Raw genomic sequence first — 22,269 nt, 5'->3', positions numbered from 1 at the left:
CGAGGTGGCTAAACGGAATGAATGCAGTTAGCGCCGTCAGCCAGACCAACTCGCCTCCGAGGTCATTCCCGCCTTCTGAGGTTGCCGGGACTGACTGCCCTCCAGCCGCTTCCTCCACCAGGTACGCTTGCTCACCCCGGCTCGGCTGTCCCGGCGGCTGGAGGCGCGGCGGCTGCGGCCGAGCCGGGACGCAGATTGGGGTGGGGCGGGTTGGCGGCGGCAGCCTCTACCCAGCGCGCCCCGATTCTCAGAGCGCCGTTTTCCCGTGGTCACCCGGCCGGCTGGAGGCAGGCCGCAGAAGGTCTTAGCGGGGAGAGAGGGGCCGGGCGGCGTCGGAGCGAGGCTTGGGCCAGGAGGCCCCCGGCCTAGAGCGTGTCTAGGGTGCCTTGTGCTTTCTGGTACTTGCGTGCGCTGCTCTGTTGACCTCTGTTGTGCACACCCCTGATTTCATTTTATTGTGTAGAAGTTTATTTCAACAATAACAGGAAAGGGAATTTGAAATCTCAAGTCTAGGGTTTCGGGTCTGGACCTTGCACCGACCAGCTTCTAAAATTTGGTTAAATTACCTAATCCCTTTGAATCTCAGTTTTTTTCATCTCTAAAATGGGATTTGTAGTAAGGATTACATTTAAATGTTTTGAAAAGTAAATTAATTTTGTTCGGTAAGTGGGAAAACGCTTCACACACAAAGAATGGATTTTGGTGTGTCTCTTCTTGTAAACTTCGTAAGGAGTAAAAGCGTTAAATCTTGTACTATACTTCACATTCCTTCCCTCCTGGCCACGATAGTGTCTCGTTGTTTGATGGTTGATTTTTAACTTAGTAGCTAAGGGAAGTTAGTGCCAATGTTGCCGTTTCACAAATAGGTACCTTAAAAGTATAGGAAAGGGTAGATTGTAATACCTTTAGCCAAAATGGAGAACGCAAAGAGGTGGTTCATGTTTGCTAAGGGAAATGAGTTTTGCTGTGGATGGTCTTAGTTTGAAGGGCCTGGGGAGACGATAATGGATCTCTTTTTATTAGACACCTAGTAATATTTGTAATACAGGAGAGATGTCTGGGAGAGAGTGGGGATGGTCAGGAGAGGGAAGACTGATTTGAGAGATGTCATACAGACCAATTGCTGATTCTCAGTCATGGGGTGATGCCTAAGAGGTTATCAGATCTTAAAAGGCAGGAGGAGGTGTAGTTTGAACAACACTAGAATTTCTATTTGGGAAAAACAATCTGTTTTCAAAATGTAAGCTACCAAAAGAGCACATGATTTTTATGTTTATAAAAAGTTTTAAAAGATTGAGAAACACTAGTACAGAAGGTAGCTAAAGCCACGGGAGGAAATGGAAATTGCCCAGGAGAGCATGTGAAATACGAGAACTAGTGATGAGCGGAGGATGATGAACTGGTGAAGGAGACGGAGAAAAGGCCACAGAGTTAGGAAGAGAACTGGGAACTAATCTTCAAATGTCCCAGAATTACAAACTTTGGGATCGTGCAGGCTTCACTAACTGTATGGTTTTGGGTAATTTTGGTCCTAAATTTTAATATCTGAAAATGGAGGTAATAAACACTTCTCAGATGTTGTGAGAATTAATTGGAACATTTTTGGAAGCTTAATTAGTACACTGACTGGCGCAGAGTAAGAGCTGAGTAAGTGCTGTCATCCTGGTGAACTCTACATCAGCCTCTCTCCATCTTCAAGCCTTCCAAAAGGCTAAGACTTGACAAATAGGCCTTCGATTCTGGTGTTTAAGATGTCATTGGTTCCTTAGAATTTCAGGCGATGGCTAAGGTAAGTACTAGATAAAAATGATGGGCTTGAAGTGGAGATGGGTTGACTATACTCTTGGAAAAAATTTGTCAGTATAGGAAATTATCATGATAGGAAGGGAAGATAGGGTCTTTGGAAGGTTTAGGGGATATGGGAAAGATAGGTTTCTGTCGAAGAAAATAAAAACAGGAAGCCCATTTTATGTTCCAGTGAAAGATGAGGTACCTTTCTTATTTACTATAATGAGGAAGGAAAGTAACATAGTGGCACCCTAGGCTTTTAGACACACCCTTGACTGCACTGCAGGAAATAATGTCAAGCTGTGAATAAGCAGAAAGTTTGTTTTGCTGGACAGTGTTAGAAATTTTCCGATCTGTAACCCAAGGACAATTTAAAAAAATTATTATTGGAACTCAAATCTTGTAGTAGCCACCAGAAGAAGGATGTGGTCATATATCTATGGCCTGTAAACATAGAAACCTCCTTACTATCATGCAAATAATCAGGGCTGTTGGTCAAAGAATAAGATTTATTTAAAGTATGTCTTGAGATGTGCTTCAGGTGAAAGGTATACATGCAAGAAGAAATAAATGGGGGCAGCGTTACTTGTGAAAAGTTGGTTAAAGAATTCTATTAAGCAAAGTTGGAAAACATTGAGTAGAATCATGGTCTAAGTAAACGAACGTTTGACTGTGAATAAAGAGAAAATGAATTTCATTCTGTACTGGCTCTATTCCTAGGTAGTTTTATGACCTTGGGCAAATACTAACCTTGCCATACTACAATTTCCTCATCTGTAAATGCAAATAATATGTGCTCTGTCTACCCCACAACTTTTTGTAATTATCAAATGAGGCCTTAATTTGCTTTTTCAGACTACCTCATGAATATACAAATATAATTCTTATTCTAGAGTCTAGACAATTCATTCTTATTCTAGTGTTCTAGACAAATCAAATGGATTTATTCATTCTTCTGCAATACCTTTTTCCTTTCTTATTTCTTTTCCTTAAGCCTCTCCACCTGGCTCACAGTTGTTCCTCTTTCCTTTTCTTTTTTTTTTTTTTTTTAAACATCTTTATTGAAGTATAATTGCCTTACAATGGTGTGTTAAATTCTGCTTTATAACAAAGTGAATCAGTTATACATATACAATATGTTCCCATTTCTCTTCCCTCTTGCATCTCCCTCCCTCCCACCCTCCCCATCCCACCCCTCTAGGTGGTCACAAAGCACCGCTCTTTCCTTTTCATAGCAAGCCTGACTTAGACTCAGCCTTTATCTCCTGCTCATTTGGGGCCTTCAGTAATAGTCCAGTTTGATTTATTTGCCAGCTATTGATATATTATTTCCTGAAATGTGTTCTGTTGCTATTGTTATTAATTAATTTTCGTATTTTAGAGTCTCATTACCCTGGTGAATTGGAGGGCCTAAGGTTTTTCTGAGATTTAGTTCTTAGTTTTGCAAGCTCAGCGTATGAAGGGATAGAGTTGGTTAGTGGCTGTGGCGCTGAAGTCCGTGTCTCAGGTGAGGCTGGGCTGGGAAACCAAGGAAAATTCAGCATATCAAGTCCCTGAACATAACCTAAGCGAAGGGTCAAAAATGGAGAATAAGCAAGACAGGAAAATTCAAAATTTGAGAGTGAATCACGTTGAGACAGTATAATTCAGAGGCTGCTGTGGTACCTGTCGGAGCTGTTAAGGATAATGAGTTGGTTCAGAGGTTGTATTACATCCTGAACTAGACTGTAAATTCCTTTAGGATATTACACAATACATATTTGGCAATTTTTTTTTTTATGGCTTTTCTGGGTCTTCATTGCTGTGTGTGGGCTTTCTCTAGTTGCGGCGAGTGGGCGCTACTCTTCAGTGCACGGGCTTCTCCTTGCGGTGGCTTCTCGTTGCAGAGCACGGGCTCTAGGCGCGCGGGCTTCAGTAGTTGCAGCACGTGGGCTCAGCAGTTGTGGCTTGTGGGCTCTAGAGCGCAGGCTCAGTAGTTGTGGTGCACGGGCTTAGTTTTTCCGCGGCATGTGGGATCTTCTCGGACCAGGGATCAAATCCGTTCCCCTGCATTGGCAGGCGGATTCTTAACCACTGCACCACGAGGGAACTCCCAGCCATGGTTATAAAACAATCTGCCTTCCTAGCCCACTTTTTTCTTTCCTTTTATATTGATTGAGCACCTACAATGGGCTAGGCCCAGTGAGACTTGTTTACTTTAAGACTCCCATTGAAGTCTCATCATGTAAGTTTTAAAATTTTCTAATATGTTTTATAATCCACATACAATAAAGTGCACCCATTTTAAGCGTACAGATTGGTGAGTTCTAACAAATATGTATATCCATGTAATTACCACCCCCCATCAAAATAAAGAACATTTCTGTCACCACAGAAAGTTATTTCACTCCTTGTTCCAATCTCCCTTCTCCCACCAGTGGTAACCACTCTTTTGATTTCTAATATCATAAATAATTTTTCCTGTATTTCAACTTCCTATGAATGGAATCATATAATTTATATGCTTTGCATCTTCATTATTTTGCATAACATATTTTCATGATTCATCCATGTTGCTACATGTATCATTAGTCCATTTCTTTTTATTGTTGAGTAGTGTTCCATTCTGTGAATATACCACAGTTTATCCATCCCCTCTTGATGGATATTTGGGTCATTTCTAATTTGGGGCGATTATGAATAATGCTGCTATGAACATTTGTATATAGGTCTTTTTGTGGACATAGGCTTTTATTTTTCTTGGAATTGATAGATCATATGTTTACTGAATATTTAACATGATGAGAAACTACAGACGTTTTTAGTAACTGTTCCTTGCAGCAATGTAGGAGAGTCCCAGTTGTTAAAGATCCTTGTCACTCACTGGGTGTGAACTGGTTATCTCATGTAGTTTTTTTAAAAATTGAGATGAAATTCCCTAACATAAAATTCATTTAAACTATCTTGAAGTGTATAGTTCAGTGACTTTCAGTGTATTCACAGTGTTGTGCAATGATCACCACCATATAATTCCAGACATTTTCAATACCTCAAAAAGAAACCCGGTACTCATTAGGCAGTCATTCCTTATTCCCCCCTCCCCGCAACCTGTGGCAACTACTAATCTGCTTTCTGTTTCTATGGATTTGCCAATTATGGACATTTCGTATTGATATAAATGGCATAATAAAATAAGTGTTTTTTATGCCTGGCTTCTTTCATTTAGCATAATGTTTTCAAGGTTCATCCACATTGTAGCATGTATCAATACTTCAGTCTTTTTTTTATGGCTGAATAAAATTAAATTCCCTGGTAGGGTTATACTACATTTTATTTATCCATTCGTCAGTTGAACATTTGGGTTATTTCTACTTTTGGCTGTTATGAATAACACTGTGAACATTTGTGTACAAGTTTTTGTTAGACTCTGTTTTTCAGTTCTCTTGTGTATATACCTAGGAATTTCTGGGTCATATGATAATTAAAGTTTAACATTTTCAGGAACTGCCAAGCTTTTCCACAGTGGCTGCATCATTGTACATTACCACCAGCAGTGTAAAAGGTTGCCTATTTCTCCACATCCTCATCTACACTTGTTATATTTCCTTTTTTCTTTTTTCTTTTTTAAATTATAGCTTTCCTACTGGCTGTGAAGTGGTATCTCATCGTGGTTTTGATTTGCATTTCTCTAATGATCAGTGATGTTGAGCATCTTTTCATGTGTTACTTGGCCATTAGTATATCTTCTTTGAATAAGTGTCTTTTCAGGTCCTTTGCCCATTTTTTTTTTTTAATACTATATACCAGCATCATAACCTTACTATTTTTTTTAAAATTAATTAATTAATTTATTTATGGCTGTGTTGGGTCTTTGTCTCTGTGCGAGGGCTCTCTCCAGTTGCGGCAAGTGGGGGCCACTCTTCATCACGGTGCGCAGGCCTCTCACTATCGAGGCCTCTCTCGTTGCGGAGCACAGGCTCCAGACGCGCAGGCTCAGCAGTTGTGGCACACGGGCCTAGTCGCTCCACGGCATGTGGGATCCTCCCAGACCAGGGCTCGAACCCGTGTCCCCTGCATTGGCAGGCAGATTCTCAACCACCGCCACCAGGGAAGCCCCGTGCCCATTTTTTAATTGGGCTCTTGGCTTTTTGTTGTGGAGTTGTAAGTGTTCTTAAAGATTTTGTATAGTAGACTCTTATCAGAGAGATGTGCAAAAATTTTCTCCAATCCTGTGGCTTGTCTTCACTTTTTTGGCAGTGTCCTGTGATACAAAAAAGTTTTAATTTTGATAAAATTCAAATTTATGTTTTTCTTTTGTTTCTTGTACTTTTAGTGTCATATTTAGGAACCTATTGCCAAATCTAAGGTCATTTGGCTTTACTTCATCTTATCTTCTAAGAGTTTTGTAGTTTTAGCTTAGGTCTTTGACCCATTTTAAGTTAATTTGTGTATATTGTGTGAGCTAAGGGTCCAACTTTATTCTTTTGCATGTGGATATCCATTTGTCCCAGCACCATTTCTTGAAAAGACTGTTGAAAATCAGTTGACCATAGATGTATGAGGTTGTTTTGGGACTATCAGTTCTATTCCGTGATCTATATGTTTATCCTTAAGCTAGTTCCACACTGCTTTGATTACTGTAGCCTTTTAGTAAGTTTTGAAATTGGGAAGTCTGAGTCCTCTAAATTTGTGCTCCTTTTTCAGGATTGTTTTGGTTATTGAAAGGGTCTCTTGAAATTTCATATGAATTTTAGGTTCAGCATATTCATTTCTACAAAAGAGCAGTTGGAATTTTGAGAGTGATTGCATTGAATTTGTATAGTATTGCCATCTTAACAGTATTATGGGTTACTATCCATGAACACAGGATGTTTTCCCACTTACTTAGGTCCGCTTTAGTTTATTTCAGCAGTGTTCTGTAATTTTCACTGTACACACGTTTGAACTGTGCAGGTCCACTTACATGTGGATTTTTTTTTTCATTAAATATGTACTACAGTACTACATGGTCTGCAGTTGTTTGAATCCAAGGAACCTCAGATACAGGAGGCCAGAAGGCATAACTATAAAGTTATGCTCAGGTGCTTTTCTAACTGGAATTGTTTTCTTAGTTTCATTTTCAGATTGTTAATTGCTATATAGAATTACAATTGATTATTATATGCTGATTTTGTTTGCTGAATTTATTTATTAGCTCTGATAGGTTTTTTTGGTGGATTCTTAGGAATTTTCAAGATATAAAATCTTGTCATCTGTGAATAGAGATAGTTTTACTTCTTTCTTTCAAATCTGGATGCCTTTGTTTGTTTTTATTGCTTAATTGCTGTAGCTAGAACTTCCATGATTAGCAAGAAAGCAGACGTCTTTGTCTTTTTCCTGATGTTAGGGGGAAAGCTTTCAGTCTTTCTCCATTAAGTATGATGTTATATGTGGGTTTTCATAGGTGCCCTTTATCATGTTGATGAAATTCCCTTCTTTTCCTACATTGTTGAGTGTTGGCATCATGAAAAGATGTTGGATTTTTTTTTTTCAATTTTTACTGTATTAACAGTTCATGATGTGGTTCTGTTTATCTAATTAGTATGGTGAATTCCATTGATTGATTTTCATAAGTTGAACCACCTTTGCATGTTTGGGGTTAAATCCAACTTGATCATGGTGTAAATTGTTTTAATATAAGGCTGGATTTGGCTTACTAGTATTTTGTGGAGAACTTTTGCATCTATATGAAACTGCACAACTCAGATGGGATTCGAACCCAGCCAAAACTCAGATTGGAACTTGAACCCACAGGCTGAGACTTTTACTCAGCCAAAACTCAGGTTGGGACTCGAACCCACTGTCTTCTAATTGAGATCGCACACCTGGTCTCAGGACTTAATGAAGCTCAGGTTCCTTGTCTCGTTGCAGAAAGACTTCAGTGAGAGACAAAGTTATAGATAAGAAGTGGATTTATTTAGAGAGATACACATTCCATAGACAGAATGAGATCTGTCTCAAAAGGTGAGAGTGACCCAAAGTATGGGGAGGTTAGTTTTTATGGGCTAGGTAATTTCATAGGATTATTCCAACTATATCGGGGAAGGGGCGGGGATTTCTAGGAATTGGGCTGCCGCCCACTTTTTGTCCTCTTATGGTCAGCCTCGGAACTGTCATGACACCCGTGGGTGTGTCATTTAGCATGCTAATGTATTACAATGAGCGTATGATGAGGCTCAAGGTCTATTGGAAGTGGAATCTTCCACCATCTTGGACCTAGTTGGCTTTAACCAGTTTATGTCGTATCCTCAACGGCTCTGTCATTCTTTAAGAGTTGTGCCCTGCCCGCTTCCTTCCTGTTTCATATGTACATATAAGATACGTTAGTCTGTAGTTTTCAAGTGATGTCTTTTTATGGCTTTGGTATCAGAGTAATATTTTTTTTTAAAATTTTATTTTAATTTATGGCTGTGTTGGGTCTTCGTTTCTGTGCGAGGGCTCTCTCTAGTTGCGGCAAGTGGGGGCCACTCTTCATCACGGTGCGCGGGCCTCTCACCATCGTGGCCTCTCTTGTTGCGGAACACAGGCTCCAGACGCGCAGGCTCAGTAATGTGGCTAGTCGCTCCGTGGCCATAAAAAGACATCACTTGACAACTACAGACTAATGTATCTTATATGTACATATGAAACAGGAGGGAAGCAGGCAGGGCACAACTCTTAAAGAATGACAGAGCCGTTGAGGATATGACATAAACTGGTTAAAACCAACTAGGTCCAAGATGGTGGAAGATTTTTTTTTTTTAAATAAATTTATTTATTTATTTATTTATTTATGGCTGTGTTGGGTCTTCGTTTCTGTGTGAAGGCTTTCTCTAGTTCCGGCGAGCGGGGGCCACTCCTCATCGCGGTGCGCGGGCCTCTCACTGTCGCGGCCTCTCTTGTTGCGGAGCACAGGCTCCAGACGCGCAGGCTCAGTAGCTGTGGTTCACGGGCCTAGTCGTTCTGTGGCATGTGGGATCCTCCCAGACCAGGGCTCGAACCCGTGTCCCCTGCATTGGCAGGCAGACTCTCAACCTCTGTGCCACCAGGGAAGCCCAATCAGAGTAATATTTGTTTTATAGAATGAGTTAGAAAGTATTCCCTTTCTTCATGAGTCACTTTTGGTACTTTGTATGTTTTTAGGAATTTGTTTATTTCATTTAGGTTAAATGATTTGTTGACAGATACTTGTTTGTATTATTCTCCTATAATAATTTTTTTTTCTGTAAAGCTGGTGGTAATATCTCTACTTTCATGCCTGATTTTACTGATTTGAGTCTTCTCATTTTTCTTGGTCAGTTTAACTAAATGTTTGTTAACTTTGGTGATCTTTTTAAAGAAGCAACTTTTGGTTTCATTGATTCTCGATGGTTTTTCTTCTATTTTTTTTTGTTTATTTACATTCTAATCTATAATATTTCTTTCCTCTTCTTGCTTTGGGTTTAGGTAACTCTTCTTTTTTTGGGTTCCATAAGGGAGAATTTTAGGTCATTGATTGGAGAGATCTTTCTTATTTTTTAATGTAGGCTTTTGAAACTATAAATTTCCCTCTTAGCACTGCTTTTGTTGCATTCTTTAAGTTTTGATATGTTGTGTTTTCATTTTCATTCATTTCAAGGTATTTTCTAACTTACCTTGTAATGGATTCTTTGACCTATTGGTTATTTAAGAGTGTATTTTTTCATTCAACATTTTTTAATTTTCCAAATTTCCTTTTGTTACTGATTTCTTATTCTACTGTGGTCAGAGAAGATGCTTTGTATTATTTTAGTTTTTTTAAACTTATTGAAACTTTTTTTGTGCCCTAACATATGATCTCTCATGGAGAATAATCCATGTTCACCTGAGAAGAATGTGTATTTTGCTCTTGTTTGGTGGAGTATTCTGTGTGTTGTTAGGTCTAGTTGGTTTATAGTATTGTTTAAGTTTTCTAGTTCCTTGTTTATCTTTTGTCTAGTTCTGTTCATTATTGAAAATGAAATATATTGAAGCTTCCAACTGTTGTTGGGCTATCTTCTGTCAGTTTTTGCTTCATATAATTTGGGACTCTGTTGTTAGGTGTATATATGTTTATAGTTTTTTTTATCTTGATAGATTGACCCTTATATCATCGTATAACATTCTTCTTTGTCTACTTTAACAATTTTTGTCTTAAAATTTATTTTGTCTGATATTAGTATTGTCACTCTAGCTCTCTTTTGGTTACTATTTTCATAGCATCTCTTTTTACAGTTTTATTTTCAACCTATTTGTGTATTTGGTACTAAAATGAGTTTCTTATAGACAGCATATAGTTAGATCACTTTTTATATTTAACCTTCCAGTCTCTGTCTCTTAGAGAGTTTAATCCATTTATCTTTAATGAAATTATTCAAATAGAAGACTTGCATTGCCATTTTGCTCTTTGTTTTGTGTATGTCATATATTTTTGTTACTCAGTTCCTTTACTGCCTTCTTTTGTGTTAGATGTTCTAGTGTACTGTTTTGATTGCCTTCTCATTTTTTCTGTATATATTTTAGTTATGTTTTTAGTGGTTGTCTTGAGGATTACAATTCACATTTATAACAGTGATTTCAGATTAATACCAACTTGGTTTTAATAGTATACAAAAACTTCACTCCTGTATAACTCCATTCCCCCAACCCCCTTATGTTGTTATTGTTATAAATGACATATTGTTACTGTTGTATGTATAACGTATATAATGTATGCAATATGTATAATGTAAGCACATATGTAATGTGCATTTAAATGTGTATATTATAAACATGTAACAAATATATTTGTATATGTTATGTTGATATATATAGTAAACATATAACATATATAAACAAATATGCAATGTTAATGACATTGTATGTTACAAATAACGTAATGTTATAAATGGCAGTGATTAACATAGATTTTTAATTATTGTTGTATATAATTGTATTTTAAGTCATTAGAAGGGAAAAAGGAATTACTAACCAAAAATCCATTAATGCAGACTCTTATGTTTATGTATGTAGTTGCCTTTACTTATGTGCTATTCTTTTACTTTCAATCTATTTTTGTGTTTGAATATAAAATAGGTCTCTTATAGATAGGGTATAGTTTGATTTTTTTTAAAAATTCTGCCCATCTTTGCCCTTTTGTGGATTGTTTAATCCATTTTACGTTTAAAAGAATTTATGTCTGCCATTTTTCTATTTGTTTCTATACATTTGTTTAGTCACATTCTTCCTTCATTGCTGCCTTCACTTGTTTTAAATAGATACTTTCTCATATACCATTTTAGTTTCCTTGTCTCTTCTATTATATTTTTTTGAGGTATTTTCTTAGTGGTTGCCTAGGGAATTATAATTAGTGTTTTAATTTATAACAGTCTGGTTCAGATTAGTATCATTTTAACTTCAACAGTATATGGCTCAATTCTCTTCTCCCTTCCTTTGTGCTATTATTGTCATACGAATTACATCTTTATATATTGAATGCGTATCAACAAAGATTTATTTTATTGCTTTATCCAGTTTTCTTTTATATTCATCTAGGTTGTTACCTTTGCCAGTGCTCTTTGTTTCATCATATGAATTCCAGTTACTATCTAGTGGTGTGTTTCATTTCATTTTAGCCTGACTGGATTCCTCCTAGTATTTCTTGTAGGACAAGATCACTAGTGACAACTTCTGATTTTGTTTATCTGGGTATATCTTAATTTTTTCTCAATTTTGGAGGATAATTTTGCTAGATGTAGAATTCTTCGTTAACAGTCTTTTTTGTTCACTGCTTGAAAATGTTATTCCACTGCCTTCTGGTCTCCATGGTTTTAGATATGAAATCAGCTTTTTAATCATTGAAGATCCTTTTAATATAATGAATTGCTCCTCTCGCTGCTTTCAGAATTCTCATTGTATTTGGCTTTTGGCAGTTTGATTATAATGTTCTCAGTGTGGCTTTCTTTCAGTTTATCCTACCAGGAATTTGTTGAGCCTCTTGGATGTATAGTTTCTTTTTCTCCTCCCCCCCCCCATTAATCAAAGTTGGGAAGTTTTTGGCTTGTATTCTTTCTGTCCCTTTCTATCCTCTCCTTCTGGGACTCTCATTATGTGTAGGTTGGTATGCTTGATAATGTCACACAAAAATTATAAAACTCAATGAGGATTTCTCTTCTTCTTTGGTTTAGTAGATGTTATTACATTTTTGTGGTAAGGTTGGTGATTGTTTATGTACAAAATAATCATAGCATTTTCATCACCAAAAAAAATGCATGAATTTTTCTGAGTATCTGTTTAACAAATAATAAAATTATGCATATTTTGAAAACACAAAATGAAATTCACAGATACAATTATAATTCACAGTTATATTCTATCAAATATTTAAGGATCAAATAATCCCAACCTTACAGACTCTTCTAAAAGAAAATATTCTCCACCTAATTTTTTTTCTTTTTTAAAAAATTAATTTATTTATTTATTTTTGGCTGTGTTGGGTCTTCGTTTCTGTGCGAGGGCTTTCTTCTAGTTGTGGCAAGCGGGGGCCACTCTTCATCGCGGTGCGTGGGCCTCTCACTGTCACGGCCTCTCTTGTTGCGGAGCACAGGCTGCAGACGCGCAGGCTCAGTAATTGATTCTCCACCTAATTTTATGAGATTAGCATAGCCTTGATACCAAAACCCAATAAGTATGGTATAAGAAACACCAGAAAGTTAGAAAATATTTTGAACAGAATGAAAATGACAACACAGTATACCCAGATTTGTGAGGTGCAATATAAACAGTGCTTGGAAGGGAATTTTTAGCCCTACAAAGCCTATCTTAAAAAGAAGAAAGATATTAAATCAATAATAATGATTCTCTCCAGTTTTATCTGTAGATTCAATTCAATTCAAATCAAAATCCGAAAGAGGTTTTTCAAGGAAAATGGTAAGATGATTTTTAAACTTACATGAAGGACCATAGGGCCAAGAATAATCATGACACTTCTGAAGAAGAACAGGGAGGGTAGACTGGCCCTGCCAAATATGAGGACATATTAGGACACAATAATAATACAGTGTGGTACAGTTTAAGGATAGATAAGTTGACCAATAGAATAGAGAGACTAGAAACAGTTCCACACAGGAATGGAACTTAGTTATGATCAAGTAGTATGTCAGTTGAAAGGAGAACGGAGGGATTATTTAATACTTGGAGCTGGATAAAGTAGTTATCTATTTTAACATGGAAAAAGATGAAATTAGATCACTACTTCACGTACTATTAAAATACTTCTCTGTATGGATTAAGGACTTAAAATTTGTCAATAGCAAAAGTTTAAAACTTTTAGGGAGAAAATATGGGTGAGTATCTTTGGACTTTTGAGTAGGGCAAGATTGTTTAAAGAAAACACAAAAGAAGTGTTATCCATAAAGGAAAAGGCTGGGACTTCCCTGGTGGCGCAGTGGTTAAGAATCCGCCTGCCAATGCAGGGTCACGGGTTCAAGCCGTGGTCCGGGAAGATCCCACATGCCACAGAGCAGCTAAGCCCGTGCGCCACAACTACTGAGCCTGCACTTAAGAGCCCACGTGCCACAACTACTGAAGCCTGTGCGCTTAGATCCCGTGCTCTACAACAAAGAGAAGCCACCACAGTGAGAAGCCCGTGCACCGCAATGAAGAGTAGCCCCTGCTCGCCACAACTAGAGAAAGCCTGCACACAGCAACGAAGTCCCAACACAGCCAATAAATAAATAAATAAGCAAATATAAATAAATTTATTTTTTTTTAAAAAAAGGAAAAGGCCAGTAAATTTGGCTACATTAAGAATTTTGACCCTTATACCATATACAAAATCAACTCAAAATGGATTAAAGACTTAAATATAAGGCCCACAATTTAAAAAAATCCTAGAAGAAAACGGGGAATAGCCTCATAGCATTTATCTTGGCAATGATTTCTTGGCTGTGACACCAAAATACACAGCAATAAAAACAAAAGACAGGTGGGACTGTATCAAACTGAAAAGCTTCTATACACCAAAGGAAGTAAACAATAGAGTGAAAAGACAGTCTATGGGATGGGACAAAAATATATACAGACAATATATCAAATAAGGGATTAGTATTCTAAATATATAAGGAGCACCTACAACACAACAACAAAGAAACAAATAATCTGATTTAAAAATGGATAAAAGACCTTAATAGACATTTCCCCAAAGAAGATGTACAAATGGCCAACAGGAATATGAAAAGACACTGAGCATCACTAATCATCAAGCAAATGAAATCAAAATCACAAGGTTGTCACTTCACTTGTTATGATGGCCATTATTAAAAAACAAAACAAAATAACAAGTGCTAGTGAGGATGCGGAGAAATCAGAACGTTGTGCATTGTTGGTAAGAATGTAAAATGGTGTACTATGGAAAACAGTGTGGAGATTCCTCAGAAAACTTAAAATAGAACAACTATGTGATCTAGCAATCCCTCTTTTGGATATTTATCCAAAAGAATTGAAATCAGGATCTCAAAGAGATATTTGTATTCCCATATTCATTGTAGCAATATGCGTAATTCAAGAAATGGAAACAATGTAAATGTCCATCAGTGGATGAATGGATAATGAAAAGGTGGTATATACATACAATAGAGTATTATATACTTCTTATAAAAGAAGGAAATCCTGTCATAGGCTACAACATGGATGAACTTTGAGGGCATTATGCTGGACGAAATAAGCCAGTCACAGAAGGAGCAATACTGCATGATTCTGATCATAAGAGGTATCTAAAGTAGTCAAACTCTTAGCAGAAGAACATAGAATGGTGGTTGTTGCCAGGGGCTGAAAAGAAGGGGGAAATAAGGAGTTGCTATTTAATGAGTATAGAGTCTCAGTCATGCAAAATGAAAAAGTTCTAGAGATCTTCTGTAAAACAATGTGCATATAGTTAACAGTGCTGTACTGTACACTTAAAATTTTGTTAAGAAGGTAGACTTCATGTTGTGTTTCTTTTTTAACCACAAAAAATAATTACGAACTTTATTAAAATATGCTTTAAAGAAAGTGGAAAGGTAAATCATAGACTCTGAGAAGAGACAGTTCACACAGCCTGCAAATAATTTGTACTAAGAATAAAAAATTCCTCAAACCAATAAAAAGAAGTAAATGCCCCAGGAGAAAAATGGACAAAAGATATGAACGGACATAGTACAGAAGAGGCAGTACATACTGGTAATAATATGAAGAGATGTTCAGCATCGTTAATGACCAGGGAACATAAAACTATAATAAGATAGCATTTAACACACATTTGATGGAAAAAATTTAAAGTTCTGATGATACTAAGTATATATTGATTTACTATTTTCTGACTTGGATATTGCTCTAATCCTTTTACTAAAGCATCTCCATTCATCGCTTGATTGAGTAGATTTTGTCATCAGGTAGCTTTCTTCCCCCAAGAGGGGCTCATTGATTATTCATGTTAAGAGTGTTTGCCATTTATATTTGAAGTCCACCTTGGCCAGGTATAGCAAATCATTAATATTAAGTGAGTACAGAATGCAGAAAAAGTATAGAAAAGAGGAATTTTGTATAGTTGTATAGGAATTTTGTATAGTTGAGCAAGGAAGCTATTCTTGTAGAACATTTGTTTAAGACTCATAAAGTTAAAGGAGATATTAATGTTAAAGTCATCTTTCTCACTAGTCCGTGTGCTCCCTGAAAAAGGGATGGTACCTGCCACATAGAAGAGTGGATACAAAGAAAAAAGAGAAGTAGGTTGATTGGACTGGAGGGAATTTATTTATTTATTTATTTTTTGGCTGCATCAGGTCCTAGTCGCGGCATGCGGGATCTTTCGTTGTGGCGCGCGGGCTTCTCTCTAGTTGTGGTGCGTGGGCTCTGTAGTTGCAGTGCGCGGGGTCAGTAGCTGTGGGATCTTAGTCCCCCAGCCAGGGATCGAACTGGCGTCCTCTGCATTGCAAGATGGATTCTTAACCACTGGACCACCAGGGAAGTCCCCCTGGACTGGAGGGAATTTAAAGCACTGGAGAATACATTTTGAGTTCTAGACATTCCACTAAGATTATATATATAACTTGCCACTTTTTCTTCATATTCTACTGAATCTTTGGGTATGTTGTTATCCATTTGACCCACAATATTTTGAAAAGGAGACTAATTTTTCAGACCTCATCAGTAGATTCATGTTATGATCTTCAGAGATTGTTGACATGACATTTTTCTGAAATATGTATATGTTAAGAAATAAAAGTTCAATAACCTTAATTTTTGGTTCTAAGAAGTTACATCTAATTTTTGGATTTTTCCCCTTACATCCTAAATAATTGCTAGAAATATGTCAATATTTCTAGCCTTAATTTAAGGTGAGAATATTCAGGTTGCCAACTTTGCTAGGATGGTGCCAAAATAAAGCACTGTAGGTCTTCTTACCTTTCTGGAGGAGGCATATACCTGTATTGTAGCATATGTGTGTTATTTTTCCACTTAAAAGACCTGTGTTCAAATAAATGTTAGAAGTAGGTGCTTAGATTTGAAGGTTCTACATACATTTCAGGAATTAAAAAAAAAATTTATTGTGCAAATTTTCCCATAGACAGAAAAATTCAGAAGAGTGAAATAACACCTAGATTTAACAGATCATTAACATTATAATATATTTTTTCTGGACTATTATAAACTACAGCTATCATAACATTTCAGCCCTTAATATGTCAGTATGAACCTCTTTAAAAAAGACACTTTGTACGTAACCATAATAACATCTCACTAACAAAATCAACAGTAATTTAAATATATTATCTGATATCCAGCCCACGTTCAGATTTCTTTAGTTACTTTCAGACTGGCTTTTTAAAGTTCGTTTTTTCAAACCAGGATTCATTTGGTTGGATTCCTTTATTCTAGAACGGTTATACCTCCCCTGCCACCTTTTCTCCCACCCTACTTTCACTTGTTGAAGAAACTAAGACAGTAGTCCTGTATACCAGAGTATTATACCTTCTTCTATATTTTGTGTCAAGCTTTACCATGTTACTTTAGTCTCTGAATTTCCTGTAAGTGTCACAAAATCTGGTTGTTCAACTTCTGTTGATACTAAGATGGGTCCGTATGTTCAGGTTTAGAATTGTTTTTAAAGCAGAGTATATTTACTGGGAAAATATGAAGATTTTTTTGTGAAAATACTTTTGTAACTCTAATGATAACATTTGTGGAGTGCTCTTCATATTCCTCAAAGCACTTAATAGAAATATTTTAAAAGTAATAGTTAATAAATATTTGTTGATTTGTGTTTTAAAGTTTTTATATACTCCTTTCCTTTAGGGTTGTTATCCCTTTCTTGTCTGAAAAGATAAGACAGTTAACTTTCTTTTTTCACTACAGATTTTCAGCTACTGATGTTACAAACAAAATATTGGAACATAGAGTTGAGGAAAAGACTTAAACCAGGTAGGTAAATAATAAAAGTCTAAAGAAACAATACAGGGCTTCCGTGGTGGTGCAGTGGTTAAGAATCTGCCTGCCAATGCAGGGGACACGGGTTCAAGCCCTGGTCCGGGAAGATCCCACATGCCACGGAGCAACTAAGCCCATTCGCCACAACTACTGAGCCTGCACTCTAGAGCCCGCGAGCCACAACTACTGAGCCCGTGTGCCTAGAGTCCATGCTCCACAACAAAGAGAAGCCACTACAATCAGAAGCCCGCACACTGCAACTAAGAGTAGCCCCCGCTCGCCCCAACCAGAGAAAGCCCGTGCACAGCAACGAAGACCCAACGCAGCCAAAAATAAAATAAATAAAATAAAATAAAGAAATTTTTAAGAAATAAAAAATAAAAAAAATAAACAATACAGCTACCATTCATTTTTATAAAGGTCATTATTGGGATAATTGACAAAATTGGAAAATGAACTGTAGGATACTATCAACGTTGTTTCCTCAATTTGATAATTGTACCTTGATTATATAGGAATATTCTGAGGTATTTAGGCTGAAAGGGGTGTGATGTATGGCAATCTACTTCCAAATGGTTTAGAAAAAATAAGTGATATGTAATATGAGAGGGCATTTGGTTAATTTATGGGCTAATAGGAACTCATTTATTGCCAGTGTGGAAGTATAAGTTGGTCCAATCTTTCTGGAAAGCATTTTGGCAATTTGTCTCAAGCTTTTAGCTTAGTCCAGCAATCTTACTTTTTTTTCTATAGTAATTGTAGGAACACTACAATAAGATGTATGTATAAGGATATTTATATGAGAGTTTATGAAATTAATGAATTAATGACAAATTGTCAGTAACCTAAATAAGAATATGAGGATGACTAAATAAGTATAATTAAAAACCATGTAAGCATTAAAAATGATAATGTAAATCTATTTATTGGCATGTTTGTAATATATTTTTAAGTGTCAAAGCTGGCTACTAAACAATATGAGTAGTATTGATCTATTTTGTGTTTCAAAAAAGGTGCATATACACAGATACAGGAATACATATACACAGATAATACGAATGTTTGTAATTGATTAGTTAGATGTAATCTTCCTGTCTGTATACATATATTATACATATACATATATGTGTTTTTATGCACATAGACATTTGGAAAGATGATACTGTATGTTGCCAGTGGTTACTTTTTCATTTGTTTTATTTTATTTTTTTGGCTGCACCGCACGGCTTGCAGGATCTTAGTTCCTGGACCAGGGATCGAACCTGGGCCCTCAGCAGTGGAAGCATGGAGTCCGAACCACTGGCCTACCAGGGAATTCCCTTTTTTTTTTTTAAATTTGTTTTATTTTACTTTTTTGGTCATGAGTGGTTATTTTTTTATTTTTATTTTTTTAATTAATTTATTTTTGGCTGTGTTGGGTCTTTGTTGCTGCTTGTGGGCTTTCTCTAGTTGCGGTGAGTGGGGGCTACTCTTCATTGCAGCGTGTGGGCTTCTCATTGCGGTGGCTTCTCTTGTTGCAGAGCACGGGCTCTAGGCACGCAGGCTTCAGTAGTTGTGGCACGCGGGCTCTAGAGTGCAGGCTCAGTAGTTGCGGCGCACAGGCTTAGTTGCTCCGCGGCATGTGGGATCTTCCCAGACCAGGGCTCGAACCGGTGTCCCCTCCATTAGCAGGCAGATTCTTAACCACTGTGCCACTAGGGAAGCCCCAAGTGGTTATTTTTTAAAAATAAGTTTATAAGTGATTTTTATACTTTTGTGTTAACTGAGTTTTTCAAAAGAGTATATGTTGCTTTTCTCATTAAAGTTTTGTAAGATAACGCTTCTTATGAAGGTTATGTTTTTGATTTTATTTTGTACCTTTGCAACAGTGTTTGATATGCAATAAAAATAGTGCTATATTCGCTGATAATTCTGTACTAGATTCGAGTACCTGAGTAGTTCTTGTGAGGCTAAATTCAGATTTTGAGCCTTGTTGGTCAGCTGCTTTCATTCTTTTACATGGCCAGAGTCCGTTTTCTTAATGCTCTAATAATTGTCTTACACATGTGTGCTGCTCACATAGCTTAGCTGAAGTACATTACCATTTTTGGAAAATAGAGAACATGTTCTATTAATGACGATTGTTTAGTGCCTTGGGGTGTAGAACTTACATGTTTACTTCTGATAGTGGTCAACAACATGTGCTTTTTTTAAAAAAAAATAAATTTATTTATTTATTTATTTTTGGCTTTATTAGGTCTTCGTTGCTGCACGCAGGCTTTCTCTAGTTCTGGCGAGTGCGGGCTACTCTTCATTGTGGTGTGCGGGCTTCTCGTTGCGGTGGCTTCTCTTGTTGCAGAGCATGGGCTCTAGGCGTGCAGGCCTCAGTAGTTGTGGCACATGGGGTCAGTAGTTGTGGCTCATGGGCTCTAGAGCGCAGGCTTAGTAGTTGTGGCGCACGGGCTCAGCTGCTCCGCGGCATGTGGGATCTTCCTGGACCAGGGATCGAACCCGTGTCCCCTGCATTGGCAGGCAGATTCTTAACCACTGCGCCACCAGGGAAGTCCAACAACATGTGCTTTGATAGTAATACTGGTTATTGTTTGTATAGTTTATTTAAATTTTAGCTGTTGATTTTGAGGGCATTTTCTATTACACTTTTATTTTACATCTTGCTTTTCTTTAACAGATTTTTCTTCTATTAGTTAAAAATATGGATCCTGAAGCAGAGGGACCACCAATTATCAAAGTGACTCCTCTTCAACAAATGCTTGCCTCTTGTACTGGAGCTATACTGACATCACTGATGGGTAAAATAATATGTAGATTATGTAACTGAATGAATCATTGATTTCATTTGAGTTTTACTATCTGTGAAATAATGATAATATTATCATTCATGCTTCATCATGATAACATGAAAAGAACCCTGGACAGAGAATCAAGAGACTAGAATTTTAGTCCTTGCTTTGCCATTCTCAGGGTGAATGCACGTTGGGATAGTCCTTATTCTCTTTGAAATTAATTTTCCATCTCTAAAATTAGGGGCTTAGATCAGGAGTTCTTTGAGGTCCCTATCAACATTAAACTTTTATGACTCTATTATCATTTTTTTAATATGGAATAAAATATTAGCATAATGAAAAATACAGAAATTGGGCAACGTATAGTAGCAACAAATTCAAATTATATTTTACTTTGCTTTAGTAACAGTGAATTGCTTAAATTCTTCTGGACCACATTTTTCTGTCTTTTTTAATGAACTTCTTGTAGACACAGCCAAATGACATAGTTAGGTGATAGTTTAGTGTTTTAATGACTTTAAGTTGGCTCGTTTATTCAAATAAGATAGCAGATGATTAGAAAAAATGTAAACTAATTGCTTTAGAATGTAGTGTCTTTAGGTCAGAATGCTAGGGTTGTAAAGGCTTTAGAGATCTTCTGATGTGACTTCCTCATTCTCAGATGAGGAAATACAGCATGCAAATTAAAACCATTCTCCTTTGCTGCACTGTTCCCAAATGGAGTAACACAATGTGGTAGTAAGGATGATTTATGACTCGCTTACTCAAATTTGCATTATCTATAGTTTTTGTTTGATATAAGTGAATTTAACAGAATAGGAAGACTTACATTGTTTGATTATTGATTACTTGTAATACAGAGTTATTCTCAAATATTTAAATGGACTTTTGGAACTTTCATTCTTTACCTTAGATAACATATTTTCTTATAAATACTAGTGCTAATGGAATTATAGTTGTAGAAATATTATAAATGAGAGTTGAGTACTTGTGAGAGAAGTAATTACATTTTCTCATTGGTACCCTTTAAACAAAATTCAAGTGCAAAAAATTAGAATGTTAATACTCAAAACCACTTTAAGATAAATAATCTTACCCATTATGTAGTCATGAGGAAAGTATCATTCGGTGTATTTTGTGTTCTTTGGACAAATGTCTATACAATTTATAGGTATCACTTGTTAATTGAGATTTATGTATCTTCATAGTGACACCCTTTGATGTTGTTAAAATTCGACTCCAAGCCCAAAACAACCCATTCCCCAAAGGTATGTGTTCTGCTTATCCTGAAAACATTATGTTAGATTTTTAAATGTCGCTGTATTCATTTTTGTTTGAATAATATTCTCTTTTTATTAGTTTTTAAAAATTGATGCCTTTATCCTCATGCAGAAACATTTTCTCATTTCTTAATTGTACATGATGAGGTCTAGGCAGAAAACAAATACAGCTGACCCTTGAACACTGAGGGGGTTAACACTGCCCACTGTCCATACAGTTGTCTGCCTGTAATTTATAGTTGGCCCTCAGTGTCCACAGTTCCTCTGTTTTTGCAGTTCCTCATCCTTGGATTCAACCAACTACAGATTGTGTAGTACTGTAGTATTTACTACTGAAAAAAATCTGCATAAGTAGACCTTCACAGTTCAAACCTGTGTTGTTCAAGGGTCAACTGCCTGTGTGTATGTGTGTGTATAAAACATATAACACTTTTGTGAACCTACTAATTAAAGCAGAGGACAATTTTATATTTGAGTATATGCCTCACAAGTAAGAACAGAATTAAACTTGTAAGGCATCTTAGAATCTAGCTTCCTACTTTAGTCCAAGAGCTGTGCTCATCCTACAGTATTCATCCAACAGTCATCTAATTGTTGCTTGAATAGTGATAGGAAAGTCATCATTTTACCAGGCAGCTTGGTTAATTGCTGGACATTATAGCTTCCGTGGACTTTGAGAAGAGTAGTTATATGTTTTTATTAGATGGGCAAAAATAGCGATTCCTTGATCAATATTTTGCGGTTTTATAAAGATAATGCTGTTTCAAACATGTTTAAATAGCAGAAAACAGACTGTGAGAAAGCTAGTTTTCTCACAGACATAAATACCACTCTGTTGAATGCATAGCAGTGAGACAGAATGAACATCAGGCATTGTTTCAGGTGGATGAAAGGATAGATGGATTGTAGGAAGAGACTGAAAAGTAGTTTCCTGTACATTAAAGTTAGACTAATGTGTTATGAAATTGACAGAATTATAT

At 36.6% G+C, this 22,269-nt stretch overlaps 1 protein-coding gene across 2 annotated transcripts in view; it reads left to right on the top strand.

The window, feature by feature from the left end:
• Positions 1-32: 32 nt before the first annotated feature.
• Positions 33-22,269, top strand: part of SLC25A40 (solute carrier family 25 member 40) — a 50,878-nt gene continuing 28,641 nt past the window's right edge. The window contains exons 1-4 of one of the 2 annotated variants that reach the window (XM_068550488.1): positions 39-121; positions 17,155-17,220; positions 19,895-20,015; positions 21,218-21,277. In XM_068550488.1, the coding sequence (XP_068406589.1) occupies positions 19,919-20,015; positions 21,218-21,277 (157 nt within the window). In that variant the 5' untranslated portion in view covers positions 39-121; positions 17,155-17,220; positions 19,895-19,918. Of the gene's footprint in view, positions 122-17,154; positions 17,221-19,894; positions 20,016-21,217; positions 21,278-22,269 lie in introns of both variants that reach the window. The other variant, XM_068550489.1, reaches the window with a different exon arrangement.

This window comes from Eschrichtius robustus, chromosome 8 (genome assembly GCF_028021215.1).
Source record: "Eschrichtius robustus isolate mEscRob2 chromosome 8, mEscRob2.pri, whole genome shotgun sequence".
Classification (NCBI taxonomy): Eukaryota; Metazoa; Chordata; class Mammalia; order Artiodactyla; family Eschrichtiidae; genus Eschrichtius; species Eschrichtius robustus.
The sequence above is the reverse complement of the archived record's forward strand: the minus strand, read 5'-3'. Positions and strand labels throughout refer to the sequence as shown.